At 37.4% G+C, this 19,771-nt stretch overlaps 5 protein-coding genes across 8 annotated transcripts; 2 read left to right on the top strand and 3 right to left on the bottom strand.

Moving 5' to 3' along the window:
- Positions 1-1,477: 1,477 nt before the first annotated feature.
- LOC124640799 (abasic site processing protein HMCES) lies at positions 1,478-3,352 on the top strand. Its single transcript, XM_047178729.1, has 5 exons — positions 1,478-1,734; positions 1,814-2,051; positions 2,324-2,527; positions 2,768-2,980; positions 3,057-3,352. The coding sequence occupies exons 1-5, from the start codon at positions 1,715-1,717 to the stop codon at positions 3,318-3,320; spliced, it is 939 nt and encodes a 312-aa protein (XP_047034685.1). The 5' UTR covers positions 1,478-1,714; the 3' UTR covers positions 3,321-3,352.
- On the bottom strand, positions 3,307-8,392 carry LOC124640795. 2 transcript variants are annotated; one of them, XM_047178720.1, is made up of 5 exons: positions 8,158-8,392; positions 7,897-8,082; positions 6,991-7,767; positions 3,658-3,889; positions 3,307-3,580 (listed from the first exon to the last, which is right to left on the bottom strand). In XM_047178720.1, the coding sequence occupies exons 1-5, from the start codon at positions 8,275-8,277 to the stop codon at positions 3,480-3,482; spliced, it is 1,416 nt and encodes a 471-aa protein (XP_047034676.1). In that variant the 5' UTR covers positions 8,278-8,392; the 3' UTR covers positions 3,307-3,479. The 2 variants fall into 2 exon arrangements, with proteins under 2 accessions (XP_047034676.1, XP_047034677.1); XM_047178721.1 differs by lacking the exon at positions 7,897-8,082 and having other exon boundaries at positions 3,341-3,580.
- A 145-nt stretch (positions 8,393-8,537) lies between these two features.
- LOC124640800 (SAP domain-containing ribonucleoprotein) lies at positions 8,538-9,781 on the top strand. The gene has a single exon (XM_047178730.1). The coding sequence runs from the start codon at positions 8,661-8,663 to the stop codon at positions 9,471-9,473; it is 813 nt and encodes a 270-aa protein (XP_047034686.1). The 5' UTR covers positions 8,538-8,660; the 3' UTR covers positions 9,474-9,781.
- Positions 9,780-11,304, bottom strand: LOC124640798 (S-adenosylmethionine sensor upstream of mTORC1). The gene has a single exon (XM_047178728.1). The coding sequence runs from the start codon at positions 10,823-10,825 to the stop codon at positions 9,806-9,808; it is 1,020 nt and encodes a 339-aa protein (XP_047034684.1). The 5' UTR covers positions 10,826-11,304; the 3' UTR covers positions 9,780-9,805.
- Positions 11,305-11,317: 13 nt separating this feature from the next.
- LOC124640797 (E3 ubiquitin-protein ligase Kcmf1) lies at positions 11,318-19,442 on the bottom strand. Of its 3 annotated transcripts, none has more exons than XM_047178725.1 (9): positions 19,192-19,442; positions 18,839-19,006; positions 17,315-17,451; positions 16,597-16,716; positions 15,656-15,771; positions 14,839-15,013; positions 13,710-13,881; positions 13,058-13,263; positions 11,318-12,461 (listed from the first exon to the last, which is right to left on the bottom strand). In XM_047178725.1, the coding sequence occupies exons 1-9, from the start codon at positions 19,205-19,207 to the stop codon at positions 12,408-12,410; spliced, it is 1,164 nt and encodes a 387-aa protein (XP_047034681.1). In that variant the 5' UTR covers positions 19,208-19,442; the 3' UTR covers positions 11,318-12,407. The 3 variants fall into 3 exon arrangements, with proteins under 3 accessions (XP_047034681.1, XP_047034682.1, XP_047034683.1); XM_047178726.1 differs by having other exon boundaries at positions 13,710-13,896; positions 15,656-15,750; positions 19,192-19,422; XM_047178727.1 differs by having other exon boundaries at positions 15,656-15,750; positions 19,192-19,422.
- Positions 19,443-19,771: the final 329 nt, after the last annotated feature.

The raw sequence follows: 19,771 nt of genomic DNA, 5'->3' as shown, positions 1-19,771 counted from the left end.
TTTTGAATTTCATTTATGTTGATTACAGTGGGGAAATACCGTAGAAGATTAGCGGGGCTTTTCTAATAGCTCTATATAATCAGTTATAGGTATAGTTATCGGCACGAATCTTAAGCTCTGACCTACATCTGCGCAGAAGTGATTTATTAGCAAAGAACCAATCCCGAGGGACGGCTATGATGCGATACACTGCGGGCCAATCATCGCTTTAGCCCGCCCCCGCGCCTCACTTCATACCACAAAAGGGACCCAATAAATTACTTCTGCACAGCTGAAGGTCAGAGCTCAAGATTCGTGCCGGTAACTATACGCTGATTGTTCTCTACAAGACGAGTATTTGCCAAATTGATTTTCCGATGATGGCCAGGTACATGGAAACGATGTCGTCGATATTTCAAGTTTTATCTGTGAAGCTGTCATGTATGATGCGTAAAATGAATCGCTATATGCTATAGTTATATGTCAATGCTATATGCCGATTTTGCTGACATCATAGATGTAATATACTAAACAAGATTGCGCACGCTCAAAATATATATTTACGAAAATGAACTCTATTCCAACGCAATAAGGTACTAAATTGGTTGCATAATACACAGAGGCAAATCCGAGCCGAGAGGGATAGTTAGAACGGAGGCTGTTTGTCTCTTTCTAACACCTTGCCAGCATAAAAAAATGTTGTGATCGACAGTTTTGTCTTCCCAAAAAACAATTGCATCACTTATATTTTTATCTTATTTTAACAATTGTAAGTCAACAAATTAATAACAATCGCATTAATTTATTCGTATTTATTCATAAAACATTTATAAACAACATAAATTTTTATTTTGCTTTTTTTATTTTCTAGCGGTAAACCTGAACATTCTTGGCGCGTAATCAGCATTTAAAATTTTGTTTATATTTTTTGTTAATGAATGATTGTTTAATCAATTTAAACTATTAAAATGGTGAAAAAGTGTTACGTTTATACTTGTAAAAGTGAATCCTATGGTGGTTGCAATATATCGTTCCACAGGTTAGCTAATAATAACATTTTCGTAAATCAAATAACTAGGGTGCCCATGAATTCTTGTAATGAGTCAAAATATGGGTGATGGATTTTAAAACTGTTGTACTATTGTAATAGCTTCCCAAAAAATGAAGAAAGGCGACATAAACGGCTCAACAGTCTATATGTGAAGCAAAAATACAAAAAAAAACAGTCTTCACTTCAAATCTTCCTGCTTTTATACTGCTAATTCCCGCTAATTATTAAAAGCCTATATTAGTATTTTAAGGTCACAAACTGCGTAAGTTACAATTTCAATACCAATCTGTGTTTAATAATCTTAGCAAATTCGGATTTGTCTCACATAGCTTAACCTTATGGTCATCCTATTAGATAGGGACAGACGGCCTCCGTACTAACTGTTTCACTCGGCTCGTTTTTTGGATAAAGGTGCGCAGTCCTGTTTACTATATTATGTCTATGGCTGACATTGACAGTGATAACAGTAAAAATTTGACGTTTCCGGCTGACCTTCAATGAAATGAGCTTTTGTTTGACCTTGAGAATTTGAATTGGGAACCTCGATTGATTTCGGAATCGGAATTCGGAAACCTTGTCCGCTTGCGTCGATAATGAGTAACTTTTTTACCTGAAAATAATATATATTTAAACTCAGATTTTTTGCAAGTAATTGTTTGATACAAGTACTTAAACCCACCAGAAATGTGTGGTCGAACCGGACTGTAAGTAAACAAACTTTAATCAAGTTGTTTTGTTTCTATAATACCTACTTATTCCGTCTAACAAATATTGCGTTTCCAGGTCGCTAAATAAAGAAAAGGTTCAATGTGCTTGTGGATACAAATCAAAAAAGTCTAATTTATATACCAAACCTTCTTGGCTGCCAGAATATAACGCGGGCAAAGAGTATACTCCCTCGTACAACATTGCTCCAACGGACGTTACTCCAGTGCTTGTATCTTCTAACAAATTCCCAAACGTAGAAAATGAACGAGTTCTTAAACCTATGATGTGGGGTATTATCCCGCCATGGCATAAGGTACCCGCGATACTATACGATTATATTGAGAATACTAGCCGTTTCCCGCGGTTTCACCCGTGTCCCGAGGGAACACTTCCCGCACATGGATATAAACTAGTCTGTGTTTTTCTGATATGCAAGCTATGTTATTGGCAAGTTTCATCAGAATTAATGTAGTAGTTTTAGTGTGCAAGAGGAACAAACATCTACACTTACTTGCTTTTTGTGTTTCATATTATTATATAATAGGATAGTAGGTAATAATTCGTTTAATATAATTTCTGTTGCAGGGAGATTACAAGACACATAACCTGAGTACAAATAACTGCCGTCTAGAGAATATAAAGAGATCCAAACTATATAGCCCTATATTAAATAATGGAGGTAGATGCATAATTGTAGCTGAGGGTTTCTACGAATGGCAGACAACTAACAAGTTGTCTAAGACCAAACAGCCATATTATGTCTATGCTCCACAGGATGATGGCATAAAGGTTCTTATAAGAATATAATTAGAATTCCTAAGGTTCATGAAATCACAAAACAATAAGTGTTGATTGATGTTGTTAAAAATCTATAAATAATTAACTTTGATTAATATTCATTTGAAATCTATGAACTGTCTGAATGACCATGGATAGTAAAGTTGATAGTTTCAAAACACTACCAGGCTTAAACTCTTGTGTGAAACCAAAAAACTAAAGTTAAGTCAATCAACAATTTAATAATTTCAGATTGATGAACCAGAAACATGGAACAACAGTTTTAGTGAAGAAACCGGCTGGACAGGAATACACCTACTTCATATGGCTGGCTTGTATCAAGTCTGGCAACATGAGGACACAATTATTTACTCATATTCTGTCATAACAATGGAGTCCAATGACACCTTGGATTGGCTGCATCACAGAATGCCTGCTATTCTAAATAGTGAAGAACAGATTGAGGTGATCAGAAAAAAAACCTATAGAACCTAAATATCATATAATAGAACAAGCATATAAACTTTTTTTTTATTTTCAGGCATGGCTTGACATAGACAGTGTGAAGCCTGATATGGCCCTCAGTTATCTCAAGCCAGTAAAACTACTAGCCTGGCATCCAGTTTCAAGTGGAGTTAACAATTCCAGAAACAAAAGCGCTGATTGCAATAAGAGATTCATCAAGGAAGAGAAAAACAAGAAAACTCAAAAAACATTAAACTCTTTTTTTTCTAAAGTTGAGAAACATAAGCTAACTGATCAAAGTGATTCTGATAACAAAAGGCAAAAAACTAGTAATAATTAGGCAGTTTAATAAAATATTTGTTGAATAATTAATTTTGTTATATTTTTTAACTCCTTGAGAGCATTTATAATTCATAAAGCACTATAATGCTGACATGCATACAATGTTTCACACTGTTTCTTGTCTAGGCCACATGAACATTGCTGTCAAAAATAGAACTTATATATTTTCAATTCTGAATTCTTTGAAATCTGCCTCACACCTGATTGTTTTGTGATTCTTCAAGAAATCTGACACAAAACTGGTGACTTCATATTCCTCTGCAAGAAAAAGAAAATGTTAATTATCTCGTTGTTCATTTTCTTTTCTGTACTACATAATTATGTTGTATGCTTACCTGGATATCGACTGCACTGATAAATGAGTCTGATTAAATGCTTAGCTAAAGCTTTAAATATCCCTTTGCCCTTGATATGGCCCTTTATATAATAAGGAGTTAGTAGCTTTACAACCCAGGGTGCAATGCGCTCCTTACAGCTGACTACAAATTCTGGAGTTTCATCCAATGGGGACAAGATTTCTTCATCATCACTATCATAACCAAATAGATATGCAAATTTTTCTTTGATCTGTGGAACAAGCAAATAATGTAAGAACTAATATTTCTCTACAAATGCATGTAAAAAAAAAACTTTATAATTAGTAACAATTCATGTGAGATAATTTCAATTAGAAATACTGATTTTGATTATGTCCATCAGGATTGAGGAGCCACTTTTTGTATCTTAATGAAATTTTGTACTTATTTAGTAGTAAGTTAAAAAGTATTGTAGGCTCAATCTTGGAATTTGTAGTATAATAGTTCAAAAGTTATATGAACACAAAGGTGGCTCCTCAATCTAAATATTTGAACTGAGGAGCCACGTTGGAACACAGAAAGTATACGATGTACATTCTTGAAAATTTTGTATGATTTAGTAGTAATTGAGCGCAATGAGTACTAAAAAATTAATTCTAGTACCTTTAATATTTAAGAAGATACAATACTTTTAATGTGGCACCTTAACCCATACAATGAAAGTGTGAATTCCCATGAATCGTAAGTGGCAAATTCAAATTACACCCCATAAACATTTAGTAGTAAGTGTGTCTGAATTTGTAGTACATAAACAAAGTAGTAAAACTGAGTGAATTTTGTAAAAAAAGGTATTTTAAGTGGCTCCTCAATCCTGACGTTTCTGAAATGAGAAAATGCTTGAGTTACCTGAAATCGGAACGGAATAAAAAAAATTAAGACACTAACATTTAGTATAAATTTCTACTAAATATACATGCACAAATGAAAATTGTATGTATTCAATATCTGATAAAAAATCATCTTTTCCATATTCCTTAGGACGTCGCCATTAAGGGTGACCATGTTATATGAATAAAAATCAGGATAAATAGGTAGTTCTCAGCTTTGCCGCCAATTTTTTATTAAACCTCTGTAGGCAAACACATTTATGGCTATTCCGCCTCTTGAATGAGAAAATATTATTAAATACAAAAGTATTTAATAACCTCACTTAAAGTTCGGCCATTCAGAGAATGCGTTCCTGACACGTCGCGATTGAACTGACGACGTAACTTTGCAATGGCGTTGCAGTTACGATAAAAATATTTTTGCTGGTTGTTTACCGTTTTAACAATTGAGGAGCATTAAAACAACATTATTATATCAATAATCAATGAATGTAGTTACGTCGTCAGTTCAATCGCGACGTGTCAGGAACGCATTCTCTGAATGGCCGAACTATAATAAAGTATTTGATAAACTTGCTTTGTCATTCAACATTGCTGGAGCGGTGTAATGTTCCAAATTCAAAAAACGCGCCTGGTTTTTTTTTGCCCTTAGGGCAGGCTAAAGTGTTACGACCATACTGCCTAGTATTTCGTAGTGGCAATGGATTTGATTTTCATTGTCCGTAAATTCGATACTTCGCATTTTCAAGTCACTTGTTATTTTCTTTGTTACTCGGTATCTCGAAGACGCCTGGACCGATATAATCTTTTTTTCTTTCTACTCGCAGTTTTGTCCCGTAGCTAACAGTTATTCGTGATATGACTATGAAGGTTTGGATCTTACCTGATGATGGAGGCGACAGAAAATCAAGGGAAGTCCGTATCGCTATATAGCAACTGCCAAGTGTTTGGGTTCATTGGCTTCGTATTGACGAGATCTTTACACCGAAATATGTTATGAGTACCTACCATATCAGACCTGACAATGAAGACAAAGTGCGGTTAGGGAACTCCTTAACGGTTGATGGCAGCTACCTTGTGTTAGGCCATATTTTATTTATATTGGTAAAGAGTTTCCACAACTGCCACTGAGGCTACTTAAAATACACTCTTTTGCAAAAAAATTGTTAAATCTTGGTTTTAATCTTTATGTGTGTTTCAAAAAGTGTTAATGACTGCAATATATTACTAGCATCAAAAGGTTTTGCCAAGCATGCGTATCTATTCTTAATTTTAATTTTGGAGTATTGCTAAGTAAGTTGTTAAAACCTTGTTCTGGACTAATTCCTAGTAGAAACTTTGTCGGTGTTTTGAATAGCAAGTTTTCCAAGTGATGTTCAGGAAACTGATACTGCAGTTTTAATAACTGATTGATGAACATTTTTGCTACATCAAAACATTTTAGAAAAAACATGCACATTTAGTAAAATTGACAGCTGTACTGAATGATATAGATCATACAGAGGAACTCAGCACGACGATTGACGACAAATTATTAGAGATAAAAAATAATAAAGAATATAAAAAAAATTGGCGGCAAAGCGTCTTCTTCTTTCATGTCGATGACATGTCATATATTGAGACTACACTATGTTAGCCCAATATGCCGCCACAGCGAGAGCACGGCGGCAAAGCTGAGAACTATTTATCCTGATGTTATTCATATAACATGGTCACCCTTAATGGCGACGTCCTAAGGAATATGGAACAGATGATTTTTTATCAGATATTGAATACATACAATTTTCATTTGTGCATGTATATTTAGTAGAAATTTATACTAAATGTTAGTGTCTTTATTTTTTTTATTCCGTTCCGATTTCAGGTAACTCAAGCATTTTCTCATTTCAGAAACGTCAGGATTGAGGAGCCACTTAAAATACCTTTTTTTACAAAATTCACTCAGTTTTACTACTTTGTTTATGTACTACAAATTCAGACACACTTACTACTAAATGTTTATGGGGTGTAATTTGAATTTGCCACTTACGATTCATGGGAATTCACACTTTCATTGTATGGGTTAAGGTGCCACATTAAAAGTATTGTATCTTCTTAAATATTAAAGGTACTAGAATTAAATTTTTAGTACTCATTGCGCTCAATTACTACTAAATCATACAAAATTTTCAAGAATGTACATCGTATACTTTCTGTGTTCCAACGTGGCTCCTCAGTTCAAATATTTAGATTGAGGAGCCACCTTTGTGTTCATATAACTTTTGAACTATTATACTACAAATTCCAAGATTGAGCCTACAATACTTTTTAACTTACTACTAAATAAGTACAAAATTTCATTAAGATACAAAAAGTGGCTCCTCAATCCTGATGGACATTTTTGATTGGCAGACAAAACCATCTTTATCTGATATCATTGTTTACTATCTGACTGGATGTTAAAATAATCTTTATTAGAACAAAATTGATTTGAAAATCCACAAACCTTATCCAGTGCCTTCCTATCAGTGTCCCCAATTTGGTCCAGTAGTTCATGTAGCTTTTGCTTCAAGAAGTATTCCTCACACAACCACTTGCTTGAGCCACTTCTTCTTTGTTTCTGTACATCAGTCTTCTGTGGCACATTATTATCATTACTCACTAACATTCCCGCCAAGTTGGCTAGCCTCTCATCTAGTGATCTTATTTGAGCCGCATGATTTTCAATAACTGCATCCTGCCTAGAGTTATTTACAGTATTATCTAATAAAGTAGTATTTTTCTTAGTTTGATCTTCTTGGGTTGTATCTAATTTGTCATAGAGGGCTCCTTCAAACAGGTCATCGTCATTGGCATCTCCTTGAAATAGTTTTTCTAGCTGCATCATTAGTTCATCTGAGTCTTGAGATTCTACCGACATTCTTTTGTTTTGTAGTGGGGCCATGTGTTGGACTGGCTCCACTGTTGGAACTTCTGTCTGTGTCTGCATTGGGGGTAAGTTATTACTAGCTAAGGGTGGGTAAGCAGTCTGACAGTGTGAGTTAGCTGCAACTGATGTATTAGATTTATCATTACTGACTAAACTAGACAGTTGTTTGTCATCTTGCTTTGGTGATGTAGACTCTCTATGTCTCTTGCGTTTCACATGGGAACATTGACAATTAACATTTTTCATTGTATTTGATGTTTGGGTTTTTTTATCATTTTCTGGTGGCTTGTGTAAATAGCTGTACAATTTCTTGTTCAGCTTACCTTTTGCTGTGTCCCTTTTTAACTCATTCACCTGAAATAATATACTCTACCATTACAAACACACATTTTGTGATAAAGATCATATGAAAACTATAATTATAAATGCAGAATTTCTATTTCTATGAAGAAACTAGTTTAGTGAGGTAAAAAAATGTATCACCGCAACAACAATATGTTTCCTGTAGAGCTGCACTACCATGCAAGCTTTGGCTGCAGACAATTCTATATTTTTAGCACATCTCCAAATGGCACTGGGAAGATATATATTTTTATTGACAAGTTTTTGGTGGGTTTCATAATTATTTGACAGGAGTTTGATTACATATTCCATGTAATGTTTTCGAACCTGGTAAACAAGAATTCATTAATTGAAGTAAGCAAAAGTTGATTTCTATCAAAGATAATTGTAATTATATACAACCTTTGAAATAAGTAGCTGAGGTTCTGATTCAAAATCAGGTAATGGCATCGAGAATCCGTCATCCTCCATGAGCAATAGATCTAACTGATCAACATCTGATGGTTGACCAGCCATTGCCATGCTGGATCGATTAACTTAATTAATCTCTCACAACACGATAAATAATTACCGGTGACTTAAAAACAAACAATATGTTAAACACCATAAACTTGTCATTGTCAACATATGACATTAAAAATAATGTCAGTGTCAGCAGAACTAGGATTCTAGGATTTAAACCACAGATCTCACACACACGCATTCACCCCTATACCCCTATATGTCTTTGCACGCATTACATTATCTGTTTTAGAGATAACCTGTGAGTGTGAAGTTTTTTTTTGTTTGTGGTTTGCCGGTCGCGCCTGTGTATCTGTATTCTGTATGCAAGTCGCAGTCACACACACAAAAATAAAAATTGCATCTTTGAGGGTTACCTATTATTTCTAATTTATATCTCCGAAATGGCAGATTCTACCGTGATAGACGTGACTAAAATGAAAGTAGTTGATCTACGTAAAGACCTAAAGGCACGTGGATTGCCGTATTCAGGAGATAAAGCTGAATTAGTGGCGCGACTTCAGGCGGCAATGTCTCAAGACGAACATGGTGACATCAACTTGGACTCCGATGAAATTGATTCTGATGGCGTTCTGGAAGATGAAGATGATAAAAGCCAAGGTGATATACTTGATGACTCCGCAGTTGACACATTGAATGAAGAGTTGGCGCTTTCTGAACAGCAATCGCCGACCAAACCCACAGCTGAAGTGAAGCCGCCACGAACTCTCAAAAGGAGAATAACATCGACAGAAGCGCCTAAAGATAAATCCGAAGACACAAAGTCCTCAGATAATAGAGAGTCTGCTGCTAAGAAAATTGTGTTGAACAGAGCTGTGTCTATCACTTCTCCTCCTAAGACAACTGAAGATAAAGAAGAGATAGTTCCGCCAGAAGCTAACCCCCCTTCAAGTAATAAGATCAAAATTACAGCAGACATAGATGCTAAAACTAGGCTGGAGCTAAGAGCAAAGAGGTTTGGTTTGCCGGTCAAAATGAGTGAAGACGAGAGGAAGGAAGCTAGGAAACAAAGATTTGGTCAAAATGCTCCATCCAAGAGTCCTATACTCTCTGATACTGGTTCCCTATCAGAGAACATGGAGAAACTAAAGAAAAGGGCTGAAAGATTTGGTCAGTCTGTCTCCAAAATAATGACTGATATTGAAAAGAAAGAAAAGTTGGAGAAGCGCAAAGCAAAGTTTGGGGGAGTCGCATAACAGGCAAGGTTCATACAGAGGTTCATACAGTTCTGTAAATAATTCACTGTTTTATTGTAAACAAATGATTCTTATAGTCAATAATACATGGTAACTAAAATGAATGAGGACCATAACATTTTGGTCAGACTTGCTGATCAATCTCGGGTGTGAGTCAAGAGTGACTCTTAGAAGTAATTCAACAACAACCAATAAGAATCTTAAATTAAATCTGTTGTGACATTGCAATTAGTATTTAAGATACTTTTAAGATTAACTTTTAGTGATAATTGTGTATGTTAAGGACATTAAATAAAATTTGACCAATACTTTTATGCTTTATTTATTTATTTTCATGAAAGATCACTAAATGGTAGTTCCTGAAAGTCGTCTACCAAAGTTTCTTTGTCTATAGGTTCAGTTAACAAATCATCTGAAACTGTGAAATCTTGTGGTATGTGCATAGCATATTTCATATAAGGTTCTTTGTACAATAATGCCCAGCGCATAGCTATTTCTCTATGCAAAGACTTTCTAAATGCCATGCAGTGCATGTACTTTGCTTTTTCATACTTTATTCTATTAAATCCAATATGAGCTAGAGTATACCTCCAGCATTTAATGATCTTGCTGTTTGCCCCAACGTGTTTGGAATCAGGCGTGTTAATTATTAAAAGTCCACCAGGTTTTAACAATTTATAAGCATTCTGACATGCTAATATTCTTAATTCAGATGAAGGTATGTATTCTAAGACAAAGCAAAATGTAACAACATCAAATGAGTTTTCCTGCAGTTCAGTTACCATTGACCCATCTGTCATATTGCAAGGACCTATGTTCACATTGAGAAAGTCACATTGCATTACTGAAGTGTTAGCAGGGCATAGATCAATAGCTAATACATCAAAATCGTCATATATTCTGAATGGATTATAACAGCTGCCAATATCTAGCAACTTTAAAGGATTAGAAAATGATTCTTCAATATCCAGTTGTAAACCCATCTTCTCTGATATATTTAACTCTTTTTCTCTATATTTGATGTGAGTACTGTTATTGAAATAATCGGTACAGAATTCAACCACCCATGTTATTCGTGAAGTGGCCTCACTTGCATCACTGTTACAATTACTTTCCCAGTGTGTAGTCGCAAGTTTTTTCATACATTGTGCGTATTTTGTTAACTCTTCTTCGTTGCTGCAATGTTTCTGCCATGCAGCATCAGCTCCTAGTTTCAAAGTTGATTTGCGCAGTGATAAATGAACATCTTTTATGTACTGGGAAAGCAATTTATGTTCTTCACTTGCCATTTTTAGAACTATATGGCTAGGCCCAGAAGGAAAGTAATGTACTATCAGTATTATCTTTAGCATTCAAGTTATGTATTTAATGCTATTATGAGTTGTAAAAGTACCTAACTGGGCATTTACAGTACACTTTGTAACAACAATTTGCTGAACAATTAGAACAATAACACACGCATGCAGCATGTAATTTTTAGAGCTTTTGACGTGTGTGACACAATGACTGTCTGTCATGCTCATTTATGTCACTGTCACGAGTCAAAAATATTTTTGTTGCCAAGAAACTTATGGATAAAACTGGAGAATGCTATTAAGACGGTAAAAGCTCAATCTAAGTTCACAAAGCACGTCGTTGTAAGGCTTCCCAACAGTGTATTTTTAAATCAGTTCAGTACTTTCGGAGTCTATTTCATGCAAAGAACTGTCTTTTGCGTTTAGACATCTGGACCGATTTCGACGTATATTGTCATTTTTGTCAAAGTGGGAACTGGGTGTGATTGAAAAAGATTTGTGGCATCGTGTTTTCGCTATGCATAATTACATTTAAATAAAACGCAATTATAGAGATAAAGAATATAACAACTAAAGTAAGGAATCTTATAAGAGTTTAGATTACTTTTCCAGTTGTTTCACTTTTATTCAGTCTATAAATAATTATTATAATCCTATAACACCATAACACAATACAATATGTATAATAACTGCTTTTCGGGCAGGTTTAAATAATATATCGTTTGCCGTTTTAATCTCAGCTTTTCTGCAACATGATGGAAATAAAAAGGTTTCAGTAAATCTAAATAATGAAATACACTTGTAATATTATAGAATTTAATTAGGGTACATACAAACATTTTGTAATGTTGGAGTATAATAATCAAACTAATAAGCACTTTGTTTGAGTAGCTAGTGAAAATTTGTGGGTAAGTATGTTTTCAACTGTTTTATAAAAATAACTTTAGAGAGGAGTCAGTGTTTACCGTGAAATATGTTAAAGACTTGCTGAATAAATTAAAACAATACCTACACTTTATATAAGATAAATACAATAATTATTTTAATAACGATCCTAAAGAAACGACGTCAAACTCATGAACGACCGTTGTCTTTGTTTATAATTAATTTTGAGTAATCTGCGAATTTGCGAATTATTAAAACTTATCTAATCTTAATGCAAATGCAATTCGATAGGACTCCTCTCGTACGATAATAATTTAATAACGACGCCCTATGCATATCATTATTCTTTTTAATTTAATCGTAATTTAATCGATTAAAACATTCCATCACTATTAATTCTCTACTAGAAAAGAAATCACACGGATATTTCGAAAGCCAACAAAACAAACAAAAGCGTCCACTAATAAGTGTTAGCGTAAAACAAAGAAACGAGTCCAGGTAAGGGTGCGAGGCCGGTCGGAGACGCCGGCGCCGCCCGCGACTCCATATGTACAACGGATAAACACTAACAACATCGACGGCCACAGACTTTACCCCTTAAGTGCGAGCGCGACCGAGGTCGTGGACTACCGTAACATCTAACATCCAACAGTTCCACCGGCGGCGGGCGCAGGGCCGGGCCCTAGCTGCCGGGCAGGGGCCGGGGCGGCGCCGCGGGCCGCGGGCGCGGCGGGGGCCGGGCCGCGCGCCGCTCCTACCTGCCCTCCGGCAGCTGGCGCGCCGCCGCGTGCGCGCGGGCCGCCGCCTCCTGCGGATACACACGACATTACTTTGGATTGTCACTCAAGCCAGTCATACTCAACCTTTTTTATTGGGGCCATAAAGACGATTCGGTCTGGATCCGCGGGCCACAAAAAAAATTTTAGGTGATTAAAAACCGGCCAAGTGCGAGTCGAACTCGTGCAAGAGGGCTTTAGTACTAAACAGAAAAAGAGCAGGCAGTAACTAATGGACGCGAGCGAGCGAGCGCGAATGTTTTTGTAAAGACATAGACAAAAAAAAGCGAGCGCGATTTTTTTGTTAGTCTGGGAGCTAATCATACATCAAAAGACGATTTGTCATTCCGTTGTCATCCCCTGATGCTCGGTACCCGGGGCTGATGCAGGCGGGTCGACGGTGCGCCGTGCTGGCGATTCGTTCCGAAATGTCCAATGTCGGGTGGCGCGGCAGTAATACGGACCCTTTTTTTAATGATGGCAAAAATCATCAAATGACCCCTCTCCCGCTGTGGGTTGGCAGCGGTGAGGGAGTGTCAGATTTTACTTACGGCGCGGGCGCGGGCGCGGCGCGGGGCGCGGCGGGCAGGGGCGGCGCGGCGGGCGGCGGGGCGGGGGGGACACTCACCTTGGTGCGCGGCTGCGGCTTGACGCGCAGCGTGGCGGCGGGCGGCGCGGGCGCGGGCGCGGCGCGGGGCGCGGCGGGCAGGGGCGGCGCGGCGGGCGGCGGCGGCGCGGTGGCGGGCGCGGCGCGGCCCAGCGACGCCAGCACCAGCCCGCGCAGCAGCGCCGCGCGGCTCTCCGCCTCCGCGCCCGCCTGGCTGTCGCTGCCGCCTAAAACAACATTCACATTATATTCGAAGCTGGGACAACTCCCAGAGACCCCCAACTCGTTAAGACAGTCTGTTAGGTACTATGTAAAAACATAAAAATAAATTAGGCCTCCAAAATGTCCTTCATGCCCGTAAGAAGGAATAAATTTTCACTAAAGAGAAGACCATATGTGTATAACAGGTGCTTTCGTGTATCCCAGGTCCTCTCATATAGTGGCCGTTATTTTAACTTCATTTTCAGTTGTTGTAGGTGGAATCAATCCAGAAACTTTCACAACTAGTCTTACAAAGTACATCACTCGTACTTTCACAAGTTGTATTGTGATAAGGTTGAAAATGACATACTAAGGTAGATTGATATGCAAACGAAGTCGACCCCAACATAGCTGACAGATTCAAAGCAGTAGACATGCAACGACATGAATGTAGTACATAATGATAGCTTACCGAGAAAGCCGGAGAGGAGAAACTGTGAGTCCGTGGGTTCTGTGTGCGGCTGCGGCTGCGGGGCGGCGGGCTGCGGCGCGGGGGGCGGCGCACTGCCCCCCGCCCCCCCCCCCGCGCCGCCCCCCGCCCCGCCCGCGCGCCGCGGCAGCCGCTCCAGCTGCTGCCGGGCCGCCTGTCGGTGAGTAAACTATAATTTAGCAAATTTCATGCACACATTAATCATCTGATTTTCATTAAAAATGATGGAAATCAAATATAGGTATATGTAAGGGTAGAACCTCGATTATTCGAATTATTTAGGACCGAGATTGATTGATTATTTTGGAACAAAACATCTCGTTACATACAAAATACTACTGGTAAACTTACAAACGGCTAACACATCAAGCTATACAAAACTAAACTGACACTTCAATTCACAGAGTAAAAGACAAACTGGCTTATACAGCTTGATGTGTAGTTGTGTGTACCAAAAACCATTAGAATAAGGAATTTTCTTTTTCATTGTTTTTCTAGCTGATGGCTAGATGATGCTGATCTTGGAACATGATTGCAAGGAACGGAACGGCATACGCCATTCAGATCGTATAACGAAACATATTTGTCATCAACCATTTAAAAATAGAAAATAGGGAATAAAAATAGAATAAAAGGAGAAAAGAAGTCAGTCAGGTTATTATCCGAATGTCCCAAGAGATTCTGAAAACAAATTGTCCAGAAATCTGAATTAAGTGGGTCTCGGCTCAAAGCGCTAGGTGCAATGTTTTTTTTTTACTTGGAAAAGGCTCACTAACTTAGACGGTACAACGCCATCTATTACTTTGTTGGGAACCATTTATTTTTTTAATTTTCAAAAATAAATCCTGTTATAAACCCATTGCTGCGGGTTGTTCGAAAGAGATACCGCGGCCCTGGTACATAAAAGGCCTATGACGGAACACGACGGTTTTTAGTCAGTGAGAGTCTGACACTCCCTCATCGCTGCTAACCCACAGCGGGAGGGGTCATTTGATGATTTTTGACGTCGTTAAAAAAAAAACCGTTACGCGCGGAAACTCAAAATCTAAATCTTTCAGACAATAGAGCGTTCGAACAATCGAGGTTCCTATCAACATGAACCATAACTCACCGTAGCCTGCTGCCTCTCTAGCTGCAACTGCATCTGCAACTGCTGCAGCTGACTGGGCGTGCCGGGCTGGCCGGCGCCGCGCCTCACGCCCGACAGCTGCGAGAGAAGCTCCGCGATCGGGTCCACCACGGCGTCGCGAGACGACGGCGACAGTGATGAGATGCCGCCGCCCGTGCTAAAAAAATATTATTATTCTTTACTGCACACATTAATACATTTTGACACATTGAAAACGAGCGAGCTTAACCCTATGTTGTGTTCTCTTACAACCAACCTTAGAGTGAAAGAGTGATTTGATGGGGTAGGGCAAATATAATTCAAACAAAATATTGACACTAGTGTTACCAAGGGGTATCGTGTTAATATATCTGAGTAGAAGAGTTAAGATAAGCATTAAATAATGTAAAAGACTGCTTTTGATTCCATTGGAAGCCAGTCCCAACACATTTGGGAAAAGGCTAGGCAGTATAGCTTAAATTTTGAGAAAAATGCGGAATATGAGATTCTATCAGAGAGGTGCTTGCATGGTGTGCTACCCATTATCATGAGTAACGGGTAGCTCGTGTGACGTCCACAGATCCTTGCTTAATGGGAATCGTTTCACATCACACCCCACACACGTCTCCCGAAATGGACCAGACCAGACATCTTTCAAACCGAACCATTTGTTGCATGAGAGTCAGAGCCGAGAGTTTGCAATCGCTGATGGCCAGTTTTGAAGATGTTGTATATAATTATTCATGTTCCCAGTTTCAATCCATCTCTCATGATATTGACTCAGTCTAGATTTCATGTATAAATAGTATTTGTTCTATACCTGAACTGCATATTGGTACGCCGCGCGCGAGTGACGCCGCGGCCCGTGTGCTGCATTCGTCGAACTCCGCCATGCCTGATGCCGCTTGGTTCATCGTGCATGGACGTTAAGGAATCGTATTTATTAGTTAAGAAACTAAAATAAAAACTTTGAAAATAATACTGAAAAAAATTAGTGACTACTTTTCTTTTTCAAAATTTCAATCAACTGTCCTAAAGGTACTCTTTCGACACAGCCGTCAGTCGCGCGCCCAACGTGAGCGGCTCAATTGTCGCATTATGGAAAATCTGTGTCGGAAGGCTACCTTTCGGGGTGTAACCATTTAGTTGTTGATAATAGAGCAACACAACTCGAAAGAGTCAAGTTTGTTTGACATTAAGATCTGTGGTACTTTCAGATCAAAAATCTGGGATTATGAAACCATATCAATGCGTTCTTTGTTATGGCACATTATTTAATACCCGCAGTTTTTAAGCTATTGCATAGCTTCTATCGCAGGCCTTGAGCGCGGGGACCAAATCCAGAAATTCCGTAACGAAAAAACCTCACGCTCCCCACTCCGACGGGCACGGAGGTGTGGCTTGAAGGCCGTGCATCGTCTAACGTCGTGTCAGTTCGGCAGTCTTCGACACGGCGCTGTGTGTCGTGCGATTAGACGTATTGTACGACTTTACGGAACTCGCCCGAATCGAGACGAGCTGCTCCGAAATCGGACGAATACAATACAGAATGCTATGCAATAGCTTTACCGCGGCAGTCCCCGAGTGCCACACGTATTTTTTTTATATAGCACGCTTTTATATGCGACACCTAATGTGCGAATGAATCATTTTTCTTTATGCAAAGTAAGGCGTAAGATTTCAATTGCTACCGCTAAACAAAGTAAGCGTATTTGCAGTAGTCAACATTAACAAAATACATAATTATATTGAAAAGGATATAAGAAATGAAATGAGATCTCTGGGACCAGTCCTGTGTTCCAACGTGAGATGTCCAGCAAAATCATCAGTAACAAAGTTTGGCTCCCCACCGGGCATCGAAGCGCACACTGGGCATACCACCTGCACGAAACAGTATTATTATTATTTAAACTTAGAAAATTTATAAAAAAAACCTATTTACTTTGCACACTAGCGGATTCTCCGAGCGGTTTTTAAAAGTATTCTTGTATCGGTAATTGTTTCCAGCCGGTCGTACGACTAGGCGATGTCGCTCGTAAAATCCGCCATTGTGAAAAGGCTGTTATATAGTCAGTAACTATCTGTTTTATGCGGAAATGTGGATCCAAGCAAGATACTATGTATTGATTTTCTTTTATTTTATATTCTATTATGGCATGCAACCTTTTTACTTTCTACAAACATGAATTGGGCCTCATGAGTGAATACCGATGCGATGAATACCAATGAAAATCACCAACATATATTATGACTTCAAACAGATGGGATGAAATGAAATGAATGAAATTTATCTTTACCCCTGAGTTAATTTTGGTGTTTCTTGTCAAGGTAGTCAGATAGGAAATGCAGGAAATGCAGCCTCATCCAGTTTAAAATACTGACTTGTTAAAGAGTTTTTGTAAATAAAGTAACAGAAATAAAAATATGATTAATGATTTCCCATGAATAATAAAGAATAGCCATAAAAAATGATACTCACAGCCAATGTAGTGTCTGCATGCTCTGCCGTAACATGCTCCATGAGTGCTGTGTCAGTGAAGCCCATTCTATTGCAGAATGGACATGTGTATGCCTGAGGCTGTTCCAATGTTAATGCCTCTCCACCATAGTACAGATCTGAAGAATGAAAACATGGTGATGTGGAATGAAAAAAAATATATTCCAACATTTTCCAAATATTATAACTGTTGTCTACGGTACCACCCGTGTCCCGGGGGAACAAATTTTTGGACAAGGGCCGAAAAGAACGCAGGTTCTTTTTCAGGTTCAACTATCCCACTTATGAATAAACATGGATCTAAGTTAAGAGAGGAATAACATACATTATCATAGATTATAACTGGGATAAACTTTACTGTGTGTTTATTAATTATATGGGGGAAATTGTACCAAATTTCAGAACATATTTCAGTAGTTTTGGCTTGAAAACAGAAGGACAGAGTTACTTTCACATTTATAATTAAGTAGTAAGGATTATTCTTAATTTGACCTCCATGCATTGATAAATTTTGACCTGAATGCTGTATTTTACAAAAAACTGTGAAATTTTCTCGACAATAATTACTGTGAAGAGTAGATTTGCAGAATATTAGCAATAATTACTTTTATTTAGTTATTGTATTTAACACAAATGTTAATTGTATTTCTAAGTTTCCAAACATATTTCTTTATGATATATGAAGACATTAATGGTTAACTAAGTGCTAATAAAGCCATGAAACAGTTGATATGCTGTAAAAACTTTATGTTTATTATGAATGATAGCTTGCTCCATTGTTTGTTTACAATCTCAGGGACTTTGATTGTTTCATGAGCATTTGAAAGCAAAAACATGCATACATAAATTAATATTAAATTGCTTATTTATTTCTAAACCTGATATTTTTTATTCTTCTCTTTCTAATAAGCTTAGATAAATACCTACACACATTTGTGAATGAATAAATGTATACACCTAAATTAAGCAATATAAGCTTAATACTATTTATTTATTAATGAATGAACCCAGAAATGGTTAGTAATATGTCATTTCATAAATAATGGCTGCATGATTTTTAATGTATTGGTTACACATAGGGTTCTTATAAGAATATTATTAGTAGCATCATAAGCTGCTTTATGGGTGTTAAATGAGAACAAATGGTATGTTTATGTATGTCCTCAATTCACTGAATCAAACAAATGCCTTTGTTTGTGCTACTTAAAACATAACTCTTAAGTTGAGTTTGGGCAACCAAGTAAATATATTTTGGTCTCCTTACTTTAGGCTGCACGCAACAATGGAACACTTGTTAAAAAAATAATTAACAAACATCGAATTTTCTTGGGCTTTCTAAAAATAGATGTTGGTCAAACAAAAAGATGTGAATATTTGTGTTACTTTTGTGTTGTTAACAGTTTATAAGCACATTATCTCTGTTTTTAACCTTGCAGGAGCATTATGCTTAGGCATTTGGCATATAACATGTAGTCTAATATATATAGCACTGTAAATAGGTCTCACCAAAGTCACTTCTAGATAGAATGCATTGCATAGGATGCTCTGTAGTGTGTTGGTTTGTGGTAGCGCCGGACTCATAGCAGGCTGCGCACAAGTCATAGTCGATGCAAATCAAACATTTGTATCGTCGTCCTCTGAAGTTATTTTTCAAACAAGAATCACAGCTGACTCCTGAAAATATGTCAATACACGCAATACAACAACAATTCTCCATTTCCTATTTATTGAAGACAATCTAACCAAAATTGAATGCATAAAACTTATAATTACGTTATGATGACAATATTTTCATATTTTTTTGCAATGAAATTTGCAGTGACAATAGCATCGAACAAATTTTGATTATCATTACCCACCTTCATGGCGATTCATTTTCGCCAGAAAATGTCGTCGAAACAGACACTTCTTGGCACCAGGATTACCGGTACTATATGAGGTATTTATATTACTAATCTAAAATAAGTAGCACAACATATAATATATTAAAATACAAGATTGTTAACAAAAATTTCCAAGCAAACCTAACCCAACCAGGCCATAATGACGTCACATAAATGAATGAACCATCGATATAGCTTTTTTCTTTTCAAAAGTAGGCAACAGCACCGCTTATTCTGCTAATACTGTCACGGTTTAATGCATATCAGCATATCTTTAAAATTCAATACGCTTTTACCATCGATCTTCGTAACTTATTCATGATTTCGGCATATCTTCGGGATTTCTTTTAAAATTCACAAGTACGAGTTTTAAATATCAGAACATGACGAACACTATATAGATGTGATTGTATCTTAAAGTTATGGCATTCGCTTTTTTATTTGCATTTTTTCTTTCGGTTAAATGTAATGAATTCTGGGAAGGTTTCAATTAATATTCATTCCAAATATTAAGAGGAAAATAGCTTGAGACCTATTTCCTGACCTCTAAGTATAG

The sequence above is a fragment of the Helicoverpa zea genome, chromosome 21, assembly GCF_022581195.2.
Source record: "Helicoverpa zea isolate HzStark_Cry1AcR chromosome 21, ilHelZeax1.1, whole genome shotgun sequence".
Lineage (NCBI taxonomy): Eukaryota > Metazoa > Arthropoda > Insecta > Lepidoptera > Noctuidae > Helicoverpa > Helicoverpa zea.
Note: the sequence above shows the minus strand (reverse complement) of the source record. Positions and strands in the feature narration are given on the sequence as shown.